This window comes from Impatiens glandulifera, chromosome 8 (genome assembly GCF_907164915.1).
Source record: "Impatiens glandulifera chromosome 8, dImpGla2.1, whole genome shotgun sequence".
Lineage (NCBI taxonomy): Eukaryota > Viridiplantae > Streptophyta > Magnoliopsida > Ericales > Balsaminaceae > Impatiens > Impatiens glandulifera.
The window spans coordinates 7,043,581-7,063,468 of record NC_061869.1 but is presented as its reverse complement, the minus strand read 5'-3'; the positions used below and the strand labels follow the sequence as shown (position 1 = coordinate 7,063,468).

Genomic DNA, 19,888 nt, shown 5'->3' with positions numbered 1-19,888 from the left:
AATTTAATAAATTATTAATATATAATATTTTAAAGAATTTGTCTTATATTATTTATGTTTGATAGATAATTTTTTCATTTATACTTAGAAAATCAATTATTTTTGTATAAGTATTTAAAAAAAAGTAATTAAATTATAAGATATCAGATGTTTATAGTTTTTTTTTTTAAATTATGACACACTTAAATATTTTAAACAAATATAATTTAAAAAAAAATATTTATATTTTTAATTAAATAAAATATAATAAAAAATAAAATGAAAATATTAATACTAGTTTCATTTACAAAATAATATTAATATTTTTTTTTTAATAATTTCAAACATTATTAATGAAAATATAAATATCCAAAGATGAATGAGACTTATATATATATATATATATATATATATATATATATATATATATATATTTATATATATATATTTATATATATATATTTATTGAACACAGTAATGTATGCAACTCCATCCTTGGGAGCTACCAACCAAAAGAAAATTAGATGATGATGATATTCAAGGAATTAGGGCAATGTACAACTATACTAATTAGTTTTATTTTGGAAAAATACTTTCTTTGTTTGACATGATCAATAAATAAAACAAATACTTGTTATAGTATTGTTTATAATAAATAAATTTAGTAGTTAACTTAGTAATGTAGTTGAAAATTTAAATATTGACAAATTTTGGATATTATTTAACAAAATATTAAAAAAATATAAATGAAAGAATTATTTAAAACCTAGTTAGAGCTGCTCAAATTATCCGAATAACCAATTAATCGTGAAAATCGAATCCCATGACACCCTAGTAATTTTATCCTTTTATATAAATTATAAATTATTTGTAATTAGTTGAAAACGTCATATCTATTTTTGTTTGTATTTATATTTGACTGTTTCCTATATAAATTTAAAAATGTTACTCAATATAATATATATTTTTTTTTAAGTTCATGTGACCTAAACAACATAAGCCAATCATAATAGACTATTTATATATTTTTATGCCAAAATCAATAAATGTCTTTTGAAAGGAATTGAGAATCTTTGAAAATAAGTCAATTCATTAAAATGTTGGAAACTAGAGTCAACTTGGAATACTTAAAGCTACTGAGAAAGTCAATTATCATTTATTGACTCTTTATATATTTTATAGCTTGGCCTCAACTATTACCATTTCATAACACAGATTCAATTATTATTTTTTTTTCTTAAATTCTGTTTTTTGTTTGACTCCCATATTTTCTATTGGGGCATTTTTCATCTGCCTTAATTTTAATTGTTTATACATTAAATATATTGTGTATCGTCACACCTGCACGAACATATATGGTTATAATTATAATATAGCGAAATCTTGTAAGAAAGTTATTTACATAATTTTGTAATATACATATATTTCAATGTGTAGTATCTTCTTATTAATCAAATTAAAATTTCAGTCCTTCTTAATCGATTTCAACACTCTTGTACCTTGTAAGTAGGGAATGATAATCAAAATAACAATATAATCTTGTTATAATATTATATCATACCAATACAATATACTGAGAATTAATGTAATTGGTTATAAATTAACAAAATTTAGATCATACATAGTGAATGAATGAGAAATGTATAAAAGGTTGAAATGGAGAATGCAAAACAAGAGCAAGAAGCAAACATCAAATAACAAACATGAAGTCTTCATTGTTTTACCCTAAAACTCAAATCATGTAGTGTGATCAACAATTTAAAAAGTAGTTTTTTATTTTTTTTGGACTTCTTAATTAAAAGGGATATAAGTGAATTTATATTTGTTTTAACTTTTAATGTTGCACTTTTTTTACACTATTTTAATGTTTGATTTGCTTTTTTGGAAAATTTGTAATTTGTTGTAATTTTTATTTAAATTATTTTATTAATTGAATGAAATTTAATAATTGTAGTGTTAGCATCCGGGACATACTTCTAAGTTTAGCACAATTAATTTAAAATATCACATCTTGTCGATTTCGTGTGTTGTTTATACATGTCTCGCTGTCCAATTATAATACTATCTTATTATTTAAAAAAATTAAAATGATTTTTTAAATATAAAATCTAGAAGTTTTTAACAATTTTAGAATCATTAAAATAGTAAAAGATATAATATTAGGGCAATTGAATTTTATTCATAAGATTAAGACAATCTTTTGATCTTAAAATGCATGTGTGTATAAAATGCAGAAAAAAATGGGAAACTTAAATCAAGAACTCGCTCAAAAATCAAATAACGAAAATGAATATTATCAAACCATGTATTCTATTGTTAGTCTTTGTTTTGGCCTTGTTTCTAGTTGTCCGAGCATCATCTTTTAATGATAAAACATTATTATCTTCCACAAAACATTTGTTAGACTCCAAAAAATGCGACAAAGTTAAGAGACTTCAACACGTGAGGAAGTATCTTTCCAAATATGGGGTGAAGTTAGATCGAAACTCCTTAAAGTAGTTCATACTACGTGCTTGGAAATACAATCTGCCCTACAACTAAGCTAACCTGGGCTGTAGCACCCAGAACACGATCAGACGCTATTATTCCTATTACTTCCGCGTTTCAAAGTTGGCAAAATGTCACGCCGTTCGAATTTGAAAAAATTGACGATTATTCCATTCCCGATGTAAGACTAAGTTTCTCTGGTGGCGCATATTTCCGAGAGAACCCACGCGATGTGAGTTACTCATCTCTTCAGACTCAGGGAAGGATCTATTTCAGGGACGACATTCCTTGGGTGATCGGAGCACAACCTCGGAAAATGGACATTGAAACAGTTGCTTTGCATGAGATAGGACACATTCTTGGTCTTGAAGATAGTAATGTTCCTTCTGCCGTAATGTATCCAACTGCATCATGGGGAGTTACCAAAAGAAATTTAGATGATGATGATATTTCTGGAATTAAGGCATTGTACAAGTTTCCTTAGTTTTATTCTGCCTAAACACTTTGTTAGGCATCAATAAATAAATAAATGAATAAATTTATTATAATATGGTTTATAATAAATAAATTATAATTTGAGAATTAGTATATCACTATAAAAAACTGTCGATTTGCAATATTTTCGTGCAACAAATAATTTATTAATGCTAATTTTTAAGAACTGCAATTAAATTGCATTGAAATAACTTACCATTGCAAAAATTGCATCAACTATTACAATAAAGAGATATTTTTACGTAAAATAAAATCAAAAAAATATATATTGCAAAATATATCACTATAAATGACAAAATATAATATTTTTTCAAAAGTTTTATGAATATAAGTCTGCAATAAATATAGTAATAAGAAAAATTACGAAAGATGCAAATATTTTTGCAAAATAAATTAAATTTTAATGTTTGCAAAATATTTAGAAATAAGTTAATTTCCATTAACTATTGTATCAAATAATATACACATAGGGCTGTTACAAAATATTTAGAAATAAGTTAATTTCCATTAACTATTGTATCAAATAATATACACATAGGGCTGTTATAATTGCAAATATAAATATGAAATAACTGTATTGGTTTTGTTAATTAAATGTGTACTATATATTGCAATAACACAAATAAATAATTTATTCGCAACTAGATCTGCAGTACAATGATAGAATATCATTGCAAAATATATTACACTAGTATTTTATATTTTTTAAAAAATCTTTTTAAGTATTCAAAATCCTTTCTCAATAGGATTTACATTAATTTATATGCTATTCATATTGAAAATAATCATTTATAATTATTTCGCAATATAATTTATTGTAAGTTATTAAATTTAATACCAATCAGTGCAAACGTAATTGCTAGTGCTATTAAATATAATTGTTCATAAACTGTTCGCAAAGATAATTGCTTATGATATATATTCAAATGTTTTCATACCTATCAGTGCAAAGATAATTGCTATTCGTATTAAACATAATCGTTTATAAATTGTTCGCAATTACATTTGCAGTAAGTTATATAAATTTATACTTATGATATATTTTCAAACGTTTTCATACCCATTAGTGCAAACTTAATTGCTATACCTATTAAATAAAATCATTCATGATCTTTCCGCAACAACATTTACAATAAGATATATAAATTTATATTTTTGAACTCTTAGGTACAAATCTCCTGTATTAGTGTGCACTAATTTAAGCACTAACCCATTTAGAAAATTATATTTCATTAATGTTTACACTAACAATTTGGATGTGTATTGCGAGAATTAATGGAACTCGATTGACATAAATTGTTATTATTTTTTAACTCTTGGGTAGAATTCCTCTATATTAATGTACACTAATATTTGCACTAACTTATTTAGAAAATTATATTGCATTAGCGTTTGCACTAACAATTTAGATGTGTATTGCGAGAAATAGTGCAGATCGAATGTCATAAATTTTAATTATTTTTGAACTCTCGGGTAGAAATCCCCTGTATTAGTGTTCACTAGTATTTGCACTAACCCATTTAGAAAATTATACCGCATTAGCATTTGCACTAACAATTTTGATGTATATTGCGAGAATTAATGGAACTCGAATGACATAAATTGTTATTATTTTTGAACACTTGGGTAGAATTTCGCTATATTAGTGTGCACTAATATTTTCACTAACTCATTTAGAAAATTTTATTGCATTAGCGTTTACACTAACAATTTGGATGTGTACTGCGAGAAATAGTGCAGATGGAATGTCATAAACTATAATTATTTTTGAACTTTCGGGTAGAAATCCCCTATATTAGTGTGCACTAGTATTTGCACTAACTCATTTAAAAAATTATACTGCATTAGCGTTTGCACTAACAATTTTGATATATATATCGAGAAATAGTGCACATTGAATTTCATAAATTGTAATTATTTTTTAACTCTCGGGTAGAAATCTCCTATATTAGTGTGTACTAGTATTTGCACTAACCCATTTAGAAAATTATACTGGATTAGTGTTTGCACTAACAATTTGGATGTGTATTGCGAAAAATAATGCAGATCGAATGACATAAACTGTAATTATTTTTGAACTCTCGGGTAGAAATCTCCTATATTAGTGTGCACTAATATTTGCACTAACTCATTTAGAAAATTATACTGCATTAGCGTTTGCACTAAAAATTTGGATGTGTATTGCGAAAAATAGTGCAGATCGAATGACATAAATTGTAATTATTTTTGAACTCTCAAGTAGAAATCTCCTATATTAGTGTACACTAATATTTGCACTAACTCATTTAGAAAATTATACTGCATTAGCGTTTGCACTAACAATTTGGATGTGTATTGCGAGAAATAGTGCATATCGAATGCCATAAATTGTAATTATTTTTGAACTCTCGGGTAGAATTCTCCTATATTCGTGTGCACTAGTATTTCCAATAAATCATTTAGAAAATTATATTGCATTAACGTTTGCACTAACAATTTAGATGTGTATTGCAAGAAATAGTGCAGATTCTATTAATTATTTCTCACCAACCACATCTACCCATGTACTTCTTTACCAACTTTATTTAATTCTTCTTCTTCATTTTCCTTTATTCTATCTCCATCTTTTCTCTACATTTTTCTTACATTCTTTATCATTTTACATCGTTCATCTATCATTTTCTTTTCCAAAACTCCATCTTTCATCACCAACTTATAGAGGATCTTCAAACATTGATCACCAAAATCAAGAACATCAATACATTGGTTTTGTATTTCATTGACTAATTATGTTTTTATATATATATATATATACATTCATTGACTTATATGTAAACATATTGATTTAGTGAATGAAGATCTTTTAATCTATAATAATAGATAACCATTGTCTTTTTGCTTTTAGTAGGTATTGTTTCAATAGAATTGCATCTAAATTATATACATAACTACAAATGAGGTCTGACCGTGATTGGATGTATACGAGAAACCCTGAAAGCATGGAAGATTTTTTAAAAGGAGTGCAAGAGTTCATTTCATTTGCCACAACTCAACTCAGTTATATGGATGGTGAAAAAATAAGGTGCCCTTGCTTAAAATGTCGTATTCAAAAGTACATTAAGTCGGATTTGTGCCTTAGTCATTTGATTAAGCATGGATTCATGGCAAACTATCATACGTGGTCAGCTAATGGGGAATCTAGTCAAACATCGAATGTATACACCTTTCGACGTAAAAGACCTTCGCTCGATTACAATGAAAGAACAACAAATCGGTATGAGTCAATGATACATGACATGGATTCTAGTTTCCAACCAAATGTAGAAAATGAAGCATCAACCTCTTCCAATTTTAACACATATATTTTATCAGAAAGGTTTTGGAAAGCATTGAATGCGGCACATCAACCGATCTGGCCTGGTAATGATAGCGAGAGTAAACTATCTGCAACTGTGAAGCATCTCAACATGAAATCCGAGAACAATTGGTCCGAACGTGCTGTCAATTAAAATCTTGACTACATAGGATCAATGTTACCCAAAGACAATTGCATGCTGGATAGTTATTATAGCATGAAGAAATTTGTTGAAGATTTGGGTTTGTCCGTGATTAGAATAGATGTATGTAGAGATGGTTGCATGCTTTTTTGGGGGGAAGATATTGATAAACAATCATGTAGCTTTTGTCATCAATCTCGATACAAAGAAAATGTTCATAAACTGAAGCCCCACAGACAACTATTTTATTTACCACTAGCTCCTAGATTGCAAAGGTTGTACGCCTCAAATGTGACAGCACCTCACATGACATGGCATGGTCGTCATGTCAATAAACCCGAGATCATGTGTCATCCGTCAGATGGAGAGGCTTGGAAGAGGTTTGATCACCATCATCCAATATTTGCACTCGAACATAGAAATGTTCGATTAGGACTATGTTCGGATGGATTTGCTCCTTTCAGACAATATGGAAAAGCATATTCATGCTGGCCAGTTATTCTAACACCGTACAATCTACCACCGGGGATGTGCATGAAATCACCGTATATGTTTATTTCATTGATTATTCCCGGGCCAAAAAGTCCTCAAAGAAAAATCGATATTTTCCTTCAACCGTTGATAGATGAGCTAAAAATGTTACGGAATGTAGGTGTTTCTACTTATGATGTTTCTCGAGGTGACACGTTTATCATGAAGGCAATGTTGTTGTGGACGGTTAGTGATTTTCCGGCTTATGGAATCTTATCAGGCTAGAGTACACATGGAATCGATAGTTGTCCGATATGCATGAAAAAATCTAAATCCTTCCGATTGAAATACGGTTGAAAAGCTTTCTACTTTGATTGTCATAGACAATTCTTGCCATTGGAGCATCCTTACAGACATGACACGCAACATTTTACAAAAAACTGGGTGGAAAGAACTATTCATCCTCATATTAAGGATGGAGATGAAATATGGACAGAAATTTCCCATTTGAAGCTTGTTAGTGAAGCTCCAAATGAATATCCTCATGGATTCGGTGATTATTACAAGTGGACTAAGAGAAGTATCTTCTAGGAACTTCCATATTGGGGTAAACTTCTAATTCGACACAACTTGGATTTTATGCATATCGAAAAGAACGTGTTTGAAAACATCATAAATACGGTTATGAATGTGAAGGCAAAGACAAAAGACAACCTTAATGCTAGGAAGGATATGTTTCTTATTTGCAATCGTCCGGAGCTACATGTTGATCCTAATACAACTTCTCGAAAGCCTAACAAGGCTTCATATAGTTTGACGAAAACAGAAAACATGATAATTTGTAAATGGGTGTAGACCTTGAAATTTCCAGATGGTTATGCGTCAAATTTTTCACGGTGCGTTGACACAACCGAATCAAGGTTGATTAGATTCAAAAGTCACGATTGTCATGTTTTTTAGAAAGATTATTGCCTATTGCGTTTAGGAGATTACTACCTAAATTTGTATGGGGAACACTTGCTGATTTAAGTAATTTCATGAATGACCTAAGTGGTAGAACTTTGAGCTCAGACCAAGTGGATAACTTGCACTCTCAAATTCCGGTAATTTTATGCAACTTGGAGAAGATTTTTCCACCCTCCTTCTTTGATTCAATGGAGCATCTTTTGATACATTTACCATATGAAGCAAAAATAGGTGGTCCTGTACAATACAGATGGATGTATCCATTCGAAAGGTATGTTGCCTATATTCAAATTATATTTTTCCCATAATTTTATTTATAGTTGTAATACATTTTTCCAAATTTCTATTTAGGTTTCTAAAGGGTGTGAAGCAAAAGGTGAAAAACAAAGCCAGAATAGAAGCGTCCATATGCAATGCATATATTCTAGAAGAAATATCCACGTTTGCTTCATATTATTTTGAATCGAAGGTGAGTTGCAAACAAAGACAACGATAAAGGAACACTGAAGGGCCTATAAACATAACAGAATCACCGATTTCGATTTTCAATTACCTTGGACGTGGAACTGGTGGTTCATCAAAGAGATTTATGTCAAGCCAAGAAACTTTATCGGCTCACAATTATGTCCTATTGAATTGTTCGGAGGTGGATCCATATTATAGGTAGCGAATGATTAATTTGAATTTCAATTATAAATTTGTTTGCTTAAAATTTATATTGTGATTGTAGGGCCTTTTGTGACATAAATGTCGGGTTAGATCCGGATGAAATAGTTTGTCAATTCTCGTCATGGTTCCGATCAAAGGTGATCAACTAATTATTTCACTTTGATTGACAATTGATCTTATTTGGTTCAACACATGGTGTTCATTAAATTAATTTTCAGGTTGTACAAGACAATCGACGAAATACGGAAAAAGATCTACCTTATTTCATCTCATTTGGTCCTAAAACGTCTGCAACCACATATTCAACTTACTTCATCAACGGTTATGTGTGGAGGGCAAGTGATCACGGTTCTAATAGATCAACAATGAATAGTGGTATTTGCGTTCATGCAAACGATGTCGATTACTATGGACTTTTGGAAGAGATTATTGAATTACAATACCTAGGTCCATGTTTACGTGTTGTTCTATTCCGATGCATATGGTTTGATCCGACAAGAGGTACTAGAGTTAATCCTATCTACAGATTGATTGACGTTAACATGAAACATAGATTGAGGAAATACGATCCATTTGTTCTTGCACAACAAGCCATACAAGTTTATTATTCGAACTATCCAACCCCAATGAATGATCCTAATTGTGAATGGTTGGCCGTTTGTAAAACAAAAGCAAGGGGAAAGATTGAGGAAATATGGAAAAATGAAGTGGAGGTGGAGTATCAACAAGAGTATCCAACCATTGAATTGTATATTCCCCTTGATATACCGTTGTACAATGTTAATGATTTGAGTGACCCAAATATTTTGAATGTTGAGTTAGACGGATCAGATGAAATTGAATCGCATGAGAGTGGTTCGGAGGAAACTGAAAACGTAAGTGATTCATATTACACCGTCTCCAGCTGCCGTCTATTTTCATCTTTGCCGTCTATTTTCATCTCCAGCCGCCTCCAGCCTCCGTTTATCTCCATCTCTGTCTCTAGCACCACAACTCTCTTTCTCCAGCCGTGATACCCTGAAACTCTCCAGTCGCAAAACCCTAAAACCTTCTAATCGCGAACCCCTAAAACCCTCTAGTCGCGAAACCCTCTACAGGATAACGTTCTAGGTATCTCTAACTCTATCTTAATCTTTCATTGTTATTGTTTATTTACAGTTTCTCAAGAATTAAAATAGGATGAAATAATGTTTTAGGTCAATGGAAAACTTGACTGTATGTGAATGATCAATCACATATATATAATCAATACCTTTTTCGTTCTTTAGCATTAGGCATTGAAAAATTTGACTGTATACGAATGATTAATCACATATATATGTAGTCAATACTTTTTTGGTTCTTTAGCATAAGACATATAGAGTGACAGACCTTGCTTAAGTCGACATGTGTATTTTGTTTCTTCACTTGCTTTTTGTTAACATCTAAGTTTCATTATAATAAATATTTTGTCTATTCTTCATTCTACTCCTTTTTCCTATCTGAACTTACCTTGTAGCCCTTCTTTCATTTGAAAAAGTAATGACTAGCTAGGTTTGGCAAATTGGGAACTCAAGACTTTATTGTTCCATTAATACTAGAAAAAGTTCTTATTTCATCAAAGGTTTATTTCTTTTTCAGGATTATTATCTTTCTAGAAAATTGTACTTTCTTCGCTATTAGAATTCCTATTATACCTTTGTTTACAAAAGACTTTGGTAATACCTTGTTTATTTATACAAGTCTAAAAGAAACATTTAAACCCTTGATTACTGCTTTTTATGCATATTTGCAGAAGGAGAACACATGGTAAAAGATGATTTTTGTCCCACCTTCCATTAGCTAGCTAAAACTTATAGATATATATATCCCTTTCAGATCTTATAGGAATAGCATGATCATATTATTTGTTGAATTCTGAAAGCTACCATATTTCAATTTGATTAGTACCTTGAGATATTATGTTTGATTTTCCGTCTAACATTAAAGTTAATTTCTTGCATTCATTTCATCTTCTTATTTGATCTGCATAGTATTATTCATTCCAATTGTCAATTGAGCTTCCTTAGCATGTCTCTTGATGTGTATTTGTTTGTTATGATTTATTTTTTTTCTTTGAAATGGTAGAACTTTTCATCTAGGTTGAGTTCCCGGCTCATTTCTTGATGGATATTTGTTTGATAAGGTCAATTAGTACTTTTACTTTTTGTTTCAATACTTTTGTTTCTTTTACTTCTTAATTTTCAACTATTTAATCAAGTAAAATATTAAATAAATTTTGTGATATATATCATTTTCAGTTACAAGTTAAGAAACACAGCTTATTAAGGAACTAGTAATTGAATATTTACTTCTCAATTTCCTCTAGGATTTGGCTGTCGTAGTGCTATTGATACTTATATAGTTTATTTCACTCAATTCATCAAAAGGAGAGGATGCCTAGACGAAAGAGGATAGACGATGAAGACACTGATACATAATTTGAAGTCGTAAGATTTCTAAAATCCTAGATTTCAAAGATGTTGTTACTAATATGCTAATATTATTTTCGATAATGTTGTTTGATTATCGATTTCAAGAAACAATTCGACCCAAAATTAATGCACCTGCCAAGAAGAGTGGTGCAAACTCTAAACGCCCTAGAATTGAAATATCCCCAGTACCTAAAAAAACGTCTAAAGTTGTTTCAAGAAGACAATCCCCACAAAAAAAAAATGGATCCCAAACGACTAGTTGTCTCTACTCCTAAATCACCAAACCGACTCAACTCCAAAAACAAAATAAAACATCCAAACAACCAACTTCCAGCCATGATGTATCTACTCTCCAACTAGTATCATCTGCTGGTTTGGAGACTCAATCAGACCGGCCAGAAACCTTCAACAATCGTGCACTCGTCCTTGAAGATCCAATCCCAACTCATCCAACCTCAAATGTTGCTGATCATGATGATATAAGGGTGGAGGACGGGATAGCTAGTGTTTGTAAATCTTCTAAGACGTACATCGAGGTTAATGGAGAAAAGTAAGTTTCAATAGGTAAATGTTATCCCTAACAATTGACAAATGTAACTAATATATTTTTGTTTCTACAGATTTATTCCAGATATCTTGAAAGATATACATCGGATAGTAACGGGATATTGGAGGGGCGCGTATCTAAATTGGAATCAAGTGCCAAAAGACATTAAAAACACATGATGGGAACATTTTACGGTAAGTGATAGTCAAAAACTTACATACTTTTAAATATTAAAAATTGTTTCAAATCCAAAACTAATTTCAATTACTTATTGAAGGAGATGTTTGAGTGGGATCTAGTTTCAGAGGGGGATGTAAACAAACTTTTTAAGAAGAAGGCGGGTACGAAGATAAGGAATTTCATAACTAGGGCAAAAGTAGCAATGAAGAAGCCACCACATGTCACATTTGAAGACTGGGCGCAAATGAAAATTAACTTTGAAGAACCTAAATATTCAGAGAAGTGCACTAAAGCTAAAGGACATAGACACGATTACACGTCAAATGGTGGGGCGACGTACTGCGGTGGTTCCATAACGGCGGAAGAACATCAGAGAAGATTAGTAAGTAATTTAGTTACTTTTTTAGTATTCAATTCATATTTATGTTCTAAACAGCCCCTCCTTCAAAAGTAAACAAATATCCTTAAGTTGATCTCATTATGTCAATATCACCACTCATATCTGAATCAGAAAACCTTCAACATGTGGTTTTCCAGTACCATAACACAAAGCGTAATTGGAGGTCCCTCGAAGATATCTCATTAGTCACTTAACCGCTTCCTAGCGTGTCTTACCAGGATTTGAAAAGAAACGACTAACTACTCTAACTGCATGAGCTATATTTGGTTAGACCATTGCATATATCAGATTGCTTATTGCTGAAGCATATGGAACACTGCACATTTCTTGTCGGTTTTGTCGGTTTAATTGGTTATTTGAATATAATCTGGTCACCTCTATCTCTTTTTAATATTTTATTAAAAATATCATAATATGGTTATTATTCAAATTTTGAATTAGATTGCTAATTATTATTATCCATGATATTATCACAATTGTATTGTAATAACAATTGTAATAATATTATGACATTACTTTATAATAGACATAATAACTACTTACATGTATAATAATTCCATTCAATATTTCCCCATTATTCTAACATTTTCCATGATACTTAATTTATTTATTATAAACAATGCTAATATGCTATTAAAACATAAATATATATAACAAAATATTTAAATTTATTTATGGATGCCAAACAGTTTATTTTGCATAAAACAATCTCAAATAGATTTAATAATACAATATTGTAATTCCGGCAATGTCATCATTGTGTAAGTTTCTTCTAATTTCGCCAAGAGTAATGTTTCATATACGTACACCCCTTGACAAAATCAGAAGAAACTTACACAATGACATTACTATGTCCTTAAATCTATTGGGATTGTTTTTGCATAACTAATATGTTTGCATCCATAAATTAAATTTGGAGTTATCTTCCTAAGACATAAATGCATAAGTAAGGGGTGAAATAATAGCTTCTTTTTTATCTATGAGAAACGCGTAGTACGAACTGTTAATGGGGTTTCCGACTAACTTTACCCCTTGCTTGATGGGAGGTCCATTGACCATACGAGGAAAGTTACACCGAGACTTCACCATTATTGATAAGGTCTCCTCGTCTAAAATCCCCAAAACATTTATTAAAGAAGAGTTCAAACTTCTTGATACATTTTTCAAGTCGTGATACAAAAAACATTTGAGTCATTAAATGTGTCGAGACCCCTTTGGTTGCGACCAGCCATGGACGGACCGAGATAACCATATTGGAAATGTACGTACTTCCTTACTTGTTCAAGTCCCTCAATTGTGTCGCCTCTTTTGAAGCCCAAAAACTGCTTCACAAACAAAGAAGATTATGTTTTATCATTGGAAGATGATGCTTGAACAATTAGAAACAAGACCAAGATCAAGATCAAGACACGAAAGAGAATACAAGTTTTAACCATTTTCATGTATTTTATTTGACGTGGTCAACTAGTTCTTGATTTTCATTTCACAGTTTCTTTAGCATTTTATACACAAATTTAAGATCAAAAGATTGTTATAATATCATTTCGTTTCCTGGTTAAGTTAATTAAAAAGTGTACAAATTGAATATATTTATTTGATTAAATATTTTTTAAATAATTCATATATATTAAAAATGATAAAAATCATTTAATCACATAATAATAAAAAAAATCACATAAATAAATAAAAAATAAAAACACTTTACCCAACAATATATTATTTGATATAATATTATAACAAAAAAAAAATTATTCTTAGTATTGTAAAGATTATATTCTTAGCATTATATAGTTCCATTGATAATTCCCGGATTCTTCTGTCCTTCTCATCCTGCAACAAGTTCAAAAACTATTTGAAAATGGTTACCCATTGTATTTTTCTTGCACAATCACACACAATAAGAATTATCTTTGGTTACCCATTGTGTTTTTCTAAACATTGTGGGACATCCCTGCTTCTCTAGTAACAGGTACTGGTGGAGGAAGAACTCTGTCTTTTCGATAAATTAACATACTTTTTGGCTCGAAATCCTTCCTTTGAACAAACAAAATCTTCACCAATCACTTCATTAAACACTAAAATCCAACAAATTATTTTCTTGGTTAAAGTAAAAGATTGATTCTTTCTTATAAAAAAAAAATTATATAACGCAAAAATACGGAAATTAGTTAGACATAAAGGAGGATGAGAGATAAGGATGAAAAAACTCCACTCAGAATAAGCCCCACCACGAGTCTAAAAAATTAGGCAGAAGAAATATTCCTCTTTTTAGAAGACCATTTCTTAGACTCTTCTTTGAAAATTATTAAAAGGCTTTAAAATCATTTCAATATTCTAAGAAATCATAAAAATCTATTATTCAATTATATAATATATAGTTGACTGAAATAATCAATTTTTTTAAGTTTGATCTCACGAAAAGAAATGTTTTAAATTGAAGAGATTTTAATAAATAAATATTTTAAATAAAATCAATGAAATAAAAAAATGTTATTATAAAAGTTAACTTATAAAATGGTTATATAGATTTTATAAGTTAATCAAAATTTAGATGTTAATTTATATATATATATATATATATATAATCTTTTATAAATAAAAAAACAAATTATACGGTTAAAAATAATAAGATAATAATATTAAAAATTAAGTTTAATAAAAAAAAAATTGAATTGAGGTGTGCATGACACATCAAACTAGTAGATTTTAGTTTCTTAGATCAATTTTTTTCACCCTATCATCCTGTTATGTTAGGGTTAAATTTAAAAAATACTAAAAATTAAGTTTCACAAATTCATAAATTTTCACTAACCAATTAAGTTTTTACATCATCTATTTAGTCTAGACTATAGACATCAATCATTTTATCTGTAGAAATATAGTATTATAAATATTCATTCATCATTTATAGATTTTATTTTTATTTTTATTTTTAATATTAACATATAATCTAAACTTGAATAATAAATACTTATTTCATTATTTAGCATGCATGTGTTTAAAAAATTAAATATTCATAGCTGAATCCTAAAATCTAATAGAAAAAGTTGATTAAAATATAAGTTCAACTAATAAGTTAATTCAGGTATTTAAATATTTTTTCTACAAAATTAAAAGAATTATACATGAAATAATATAATTTATTATAATTTTGAAGTAAGTTGAAAAAGATCTTGGGCAGCAGTGGTAGATAATATGTGGTAGCTAGTTGGTTCACTGCCAAGGGGAACATATTCCCTTGTTCGGCCTTACCAAAATGTACTTTCACATCCGAAGGTTGATATGAAAAAACTTCCATAAAATTAAACTTGGAGTTATCGGTCCAAGTCTAAATGCAGACTTAAGGGGTGAAATAGCGTTTAATCGCGATGCACCTCTAAACCAGGTTAGGTTGTACTTGGACCACTTTGTTGATCTTAGAAACGCAAAGTACGAATTATTAACGGGGTTCCGGACTAACTTTACCCCGTGCTTGATGGGAATTCCATTGACCATATCAGGTAAGTTACATCGAGGTTTCACCATTATTGACAACGTCTCCTCGTCTAAAATCCCCGAAACATTTTTATTAAAGAAGAGTTGAAACTTCTTGATACCTTTTTTCAAGTCGTGATCAAAAACATTTGAATCATTAAATGTGTCGAGATTCCTTTGGTAGGAGACACCGAGATAACCATATTTGGAAAGGTAATTCCTTACTTGTTCAAGTCCATGGACTGTTTCGCCTCTCTTGGAGTCCAAAAAATGCTTTACAAACTTAGAAGATGATGTTTTATCATTGAAAGATGACGCTTGTGCAATTTTTAGATCAAACAAGACTAAGATCAAGACATAAAAGAGAATACAAGATTTAACCATTTTCATGTTTGTTATTTGATGTAGTTAACTAGTTCTTGCTTTTCATTTCACAATTTCTCTAGCATTGTATACACATTTTGAGATCAAAAGATTTTCATAATATCATTTTTATTTCTTTTTGTTAAGTTAATTAAAGAGTCTACAAATTTAATATATTTATTTGATTTAATATTTTTTTAAATGATTCATATATATTAAAAATGATAAGAATTATTTAAGCACATACAAACAAAATATTAAATTAAAAATAAAAATAAAAAAATCACGCAAATAAAAAAAATACAAACACGTTACCAACAACATATTTCCCACAGTTTCCAGCCACATAATTCTCCATTAATTCTTTGTGGGCAGTGGTGTGGAAAGACGCTCCCGAGTCCAAAACCCATGAATCTATCGGGCTATCAACAGACAGAAGTAACGCATCAGTGACAGATTCTGTAACAACGTTGGCTGCATCATTTTTATTATCACCATTTTTCTTCGGTGCTTTGCAGTTCCTCTTTAAATGACCCTGTTTACCGTAATTCCAACACTCAAATGTCCGCCCAGACTTGGACTGACTCCTCCTGCTCCTTGACATAGATCTGCTCTTACCTCGGTTGAAATTTCTATCATTACCTCTTCCCCTGTTTTCCACATTCAGAGCAGAACCTTTGAATGTTTCACCAGAATCAATTTTACGAACCTCTTCAGCAAGAATACGATCTCTAACTTCAACAAATTTCAGTTTAGCATTTCCAACTAAATTACTAATTGTTGCCCTCATAGGTTCCCAACTATTTGGTAGAGATGCTAACAAAATCAGGGTACTAACTTCATCCCCAAAATCAATCTCAACAGATAGCAATTGATTCACAATTGTATTGAATTCATTCAAATGAGTAGTGACAGAAGTACCATCAACCATTATTAAGTAAAATAGTCTTTTCATTAAGTGTACCTTGTTGTTAGCAGATGGTTTCTCATACATATCAGAAAGAGCTTTCATCAGACCCATGGTGGTCTTCTCCTTTGCTACATTGTGAGCAACTGTCTTGGATAGCGTCAATCGGACAACTCTCAAAACATGTCTATCAAAGAGTTTCCATTCAGCTTCATCCATCTTCTCTGGTTTCTCACTCAAAGGAACATGAAGCTTCTTTCCATAGAGATAATTTTCAATCTGCATTCTCCAAAAGGCACAATCTGTCCCATCAAATCTTCCAATTCCATGTCCTATACTGTTCTCACTTGCTATTGTTTCCAATGCTCAGATCTAGACCAGCTGCTCTGATACCAGTTGTTAGGATTTGTATCTCTCAAATCCGACCTGCTTGAAAACAATCTGTAAAAACACAAGAAAGAAGAACACAAGAACACACAGATTTATAGTGGTTCACTCAAATTGAGCTACATCCACTTCAGCCACCACCAGATTTACTATGAAGAAGAAGAAGGAATACAGAGTTTTTGCCTCACACTTTATCTCTCTAGAATTCTGTCTATTACATGTAAACCCTTAATAATTACATATTTATAGGGTAAACATTCACGTAATAAACCTAAATAACCAAAACCAAAAAAGATAAACCCAATAAACTCTAATTAACAATGTAGAGTTTATTATAAGTGTAGGCTTCATAACTCAACACATCTGATCCTGCGCGATCTTAACTTAATGAGTGTATTCGTGTCGTGCTAACTCGTGTAATAATAAAGGCAACATCTTAACTTACTTGTAATAATTGTCTATTAAAAGGGAATAAAGTTATTTAAACCTTTAATCTTTGTTTGTTTTATTTTGAAGAAATATTCTCAATTGTGTTACTTTGCATTTGCAATTACCTTTACTTTTTCTTTTTTTTGGTTGTTGTTAAGAATTTGAATGATTTAATCATACCTAGAATTATTATTCTCAATTGTGTTACTTTGCATTTGCAATTAATATTAAGTGAGTATAAATAAAATTAATAAAAAAAATATAAAGATATAAATAAGACACAACCTCAAACACTAATAATGTTTTATGAAAAATTAAATTTATCTATCTTTCCAAAGATGGTTATCCTCCTGCTATTTTGTTTTGCCAATGTCCTATAATTTAAACTGCCTTATGTTGTTTGTTTATATGTCCTGTAGATATTTCAATGTAGGTGTGTTCTAAAATGGATTTATCGCATATGGATATTATCTACCTGAGCAAGAACGAGCCAAGAGGCAGTTCTTCGAAAAATTGTGATTGTGATAATTGTACGTATACAAACGTCAAGACTTCAACCGCGGATGTTGAACGACGAATGATGAATATTCTCTAATCTCCTAGAATTTCAGTTTTTGTTCTTCATTTAAGCCTATAATTGGTTGGGGAGGGGTGACTAAGTATATTATATATGATGGTTTTACCTGTATGTTGTATAGTTGTTATTGATACTTATTTACTAGCTAGTCAATTTATTTCTCTAGAATAATCAAATATTATATTGCTTACAATTATATTTTACATCACCATCTATTTAGTGTAGACTATATATAGAGTATATATATCAAACATTTTGTCTATAGAATTATAGTTATAATTACTAATTCATCATTTATAAATTTGATTTTCATTTTTAATATTAACATATATATATATATATATATATAATATAAACTTGAAAAATAAATACTTATTTCATTATTCAGCATGTGTTTAAAAAATTAAATATTCGTAGCTGAATCCGAAAATCCAAACGAATAAAACAAATTATTTTGCACAAAACAATAATCCCAAAAATAGATTTAAGGATACAATGCCGTAATTCCGGCAATGTCATCATTGTGTAAGTTTCTTTTTATTTTGCCCATGGATGCAGTTGGAAACATTACGGCTTCTTGAACCGAAGTGTGGGCTAGACCAAGGATGTGTCCGATCTCATGCACGGCAGTTGTTTCAATGTCATATCCATCAGGGGAGTCCCCGACCACCCAAGGAATCTTTACGTTGAAATAGATATTTGGATCTGGTAGATTTGTTGTATAAGCTATTGAGAAATCTTTGAAGTTGCGAATATTAGTTGTGTTGGCATTACCAAAATGTATCGTCACATCCGAACCTCCATACGAAGAAGCTCTCACAAAGTTAAACTTTGAGTTATCTTTCCAAGTCTTAAATGCAAAAGTAAGGGGTGAAATAGATTCTGGTCGCGATTCGGAATATTTGTACCAGGTTAAATTGAACTTGGACCACTTTGGTGATGGTAGAAACTCGTAGTACGAACTATTAATCGGGTTCCGGACTAACTTTATCCCGTGCTTGATGGGAGTTCCATTGACCAAATCAGGTAAGCTACACCGAGGCTTCACCATTATTGACAATGTCTCCTCGTCTAAAATCCCCGAAACATTTATATTAAAGAAGAGTTGAAACTTCGTGATACCTTTTCTCAAGTCGTGATCAAAAACATTCGAGTCATTAAATGTGTCGGGACTCCTTTGGTAGCGACCAGCCATGGAGGGACCGAGATAACCGTATTTCGAAAGGTACTTCCTTACTTGTCCAAGTCCCTCAACTGTATCGCCTCTCTTGGAGCCCAGAAAATGTTTCACAAACAAAGAATTAGGTGATGTTTTATCATTGGAATTAGATGATGATGCTTCAACTATTAGAAACAACAAGACCAAGATCAACACATACACATGAAAGAGAATACAAGTTTTAACCATTTTCATGTTTTGTTTTTTATATATTTTCATCTCACAGTTTCTTTAACATTTTATACACAATTTTATGAACAAAAGATTGTCATAATATCATTTTCATTTCTTGCTTAAGTTTATTAAAAAGTATACAAACTTAATATATTTATTTGATCTAATATTTTTTAAATGATTCATATACATTAAATATGATAAAAAAAAAAAATCTTTTCAGCACACGTACAAA

At 30.3% G+C, this 19,888-nt stretch overlaps 2 protein-coding genes across 2 annotated transcripts; one reads left to right on the top strand and one right to left on the bottom strand.

Annotated features, from left to right (window-relative positions):
- Positions 1-2,443: 2,443 nt before the first annotated feature.
- Positions 2,444-2,950, top strand: LOC124912847 (metalloendoproteinase 4-MMP-like). The gene is made up of 2 exons (XM_047453489.1): positions 2,444-2,448; positions 2,545-2,950. Exons 1-2 carry the CDS (start codon positions 2,444-2,446, stop codon positions 2,948-2,950), a joined length of 411 nt encoding a protein of 136 aa, XP_047309445.1.
- A 15,794-nt stretch (positions 2,951-18,744) lies between these two features.
- LOC124912846 (metalloendoproteinase 2-MMP-like) lies at positions 18,745-19,668 on the bottom strand. Its single transcript, XM_047453488.1, has one exon. The coding sequence runs from the start codon at positions 19,666-19,668 to the stop codon at positions 18,745-18,747; it is 924 nt and encodes a 307-aa protein (XP_047309444.1).
- Between the last annotated feature and the right edge of the window lie 220 nt (positions 19,669-19,888).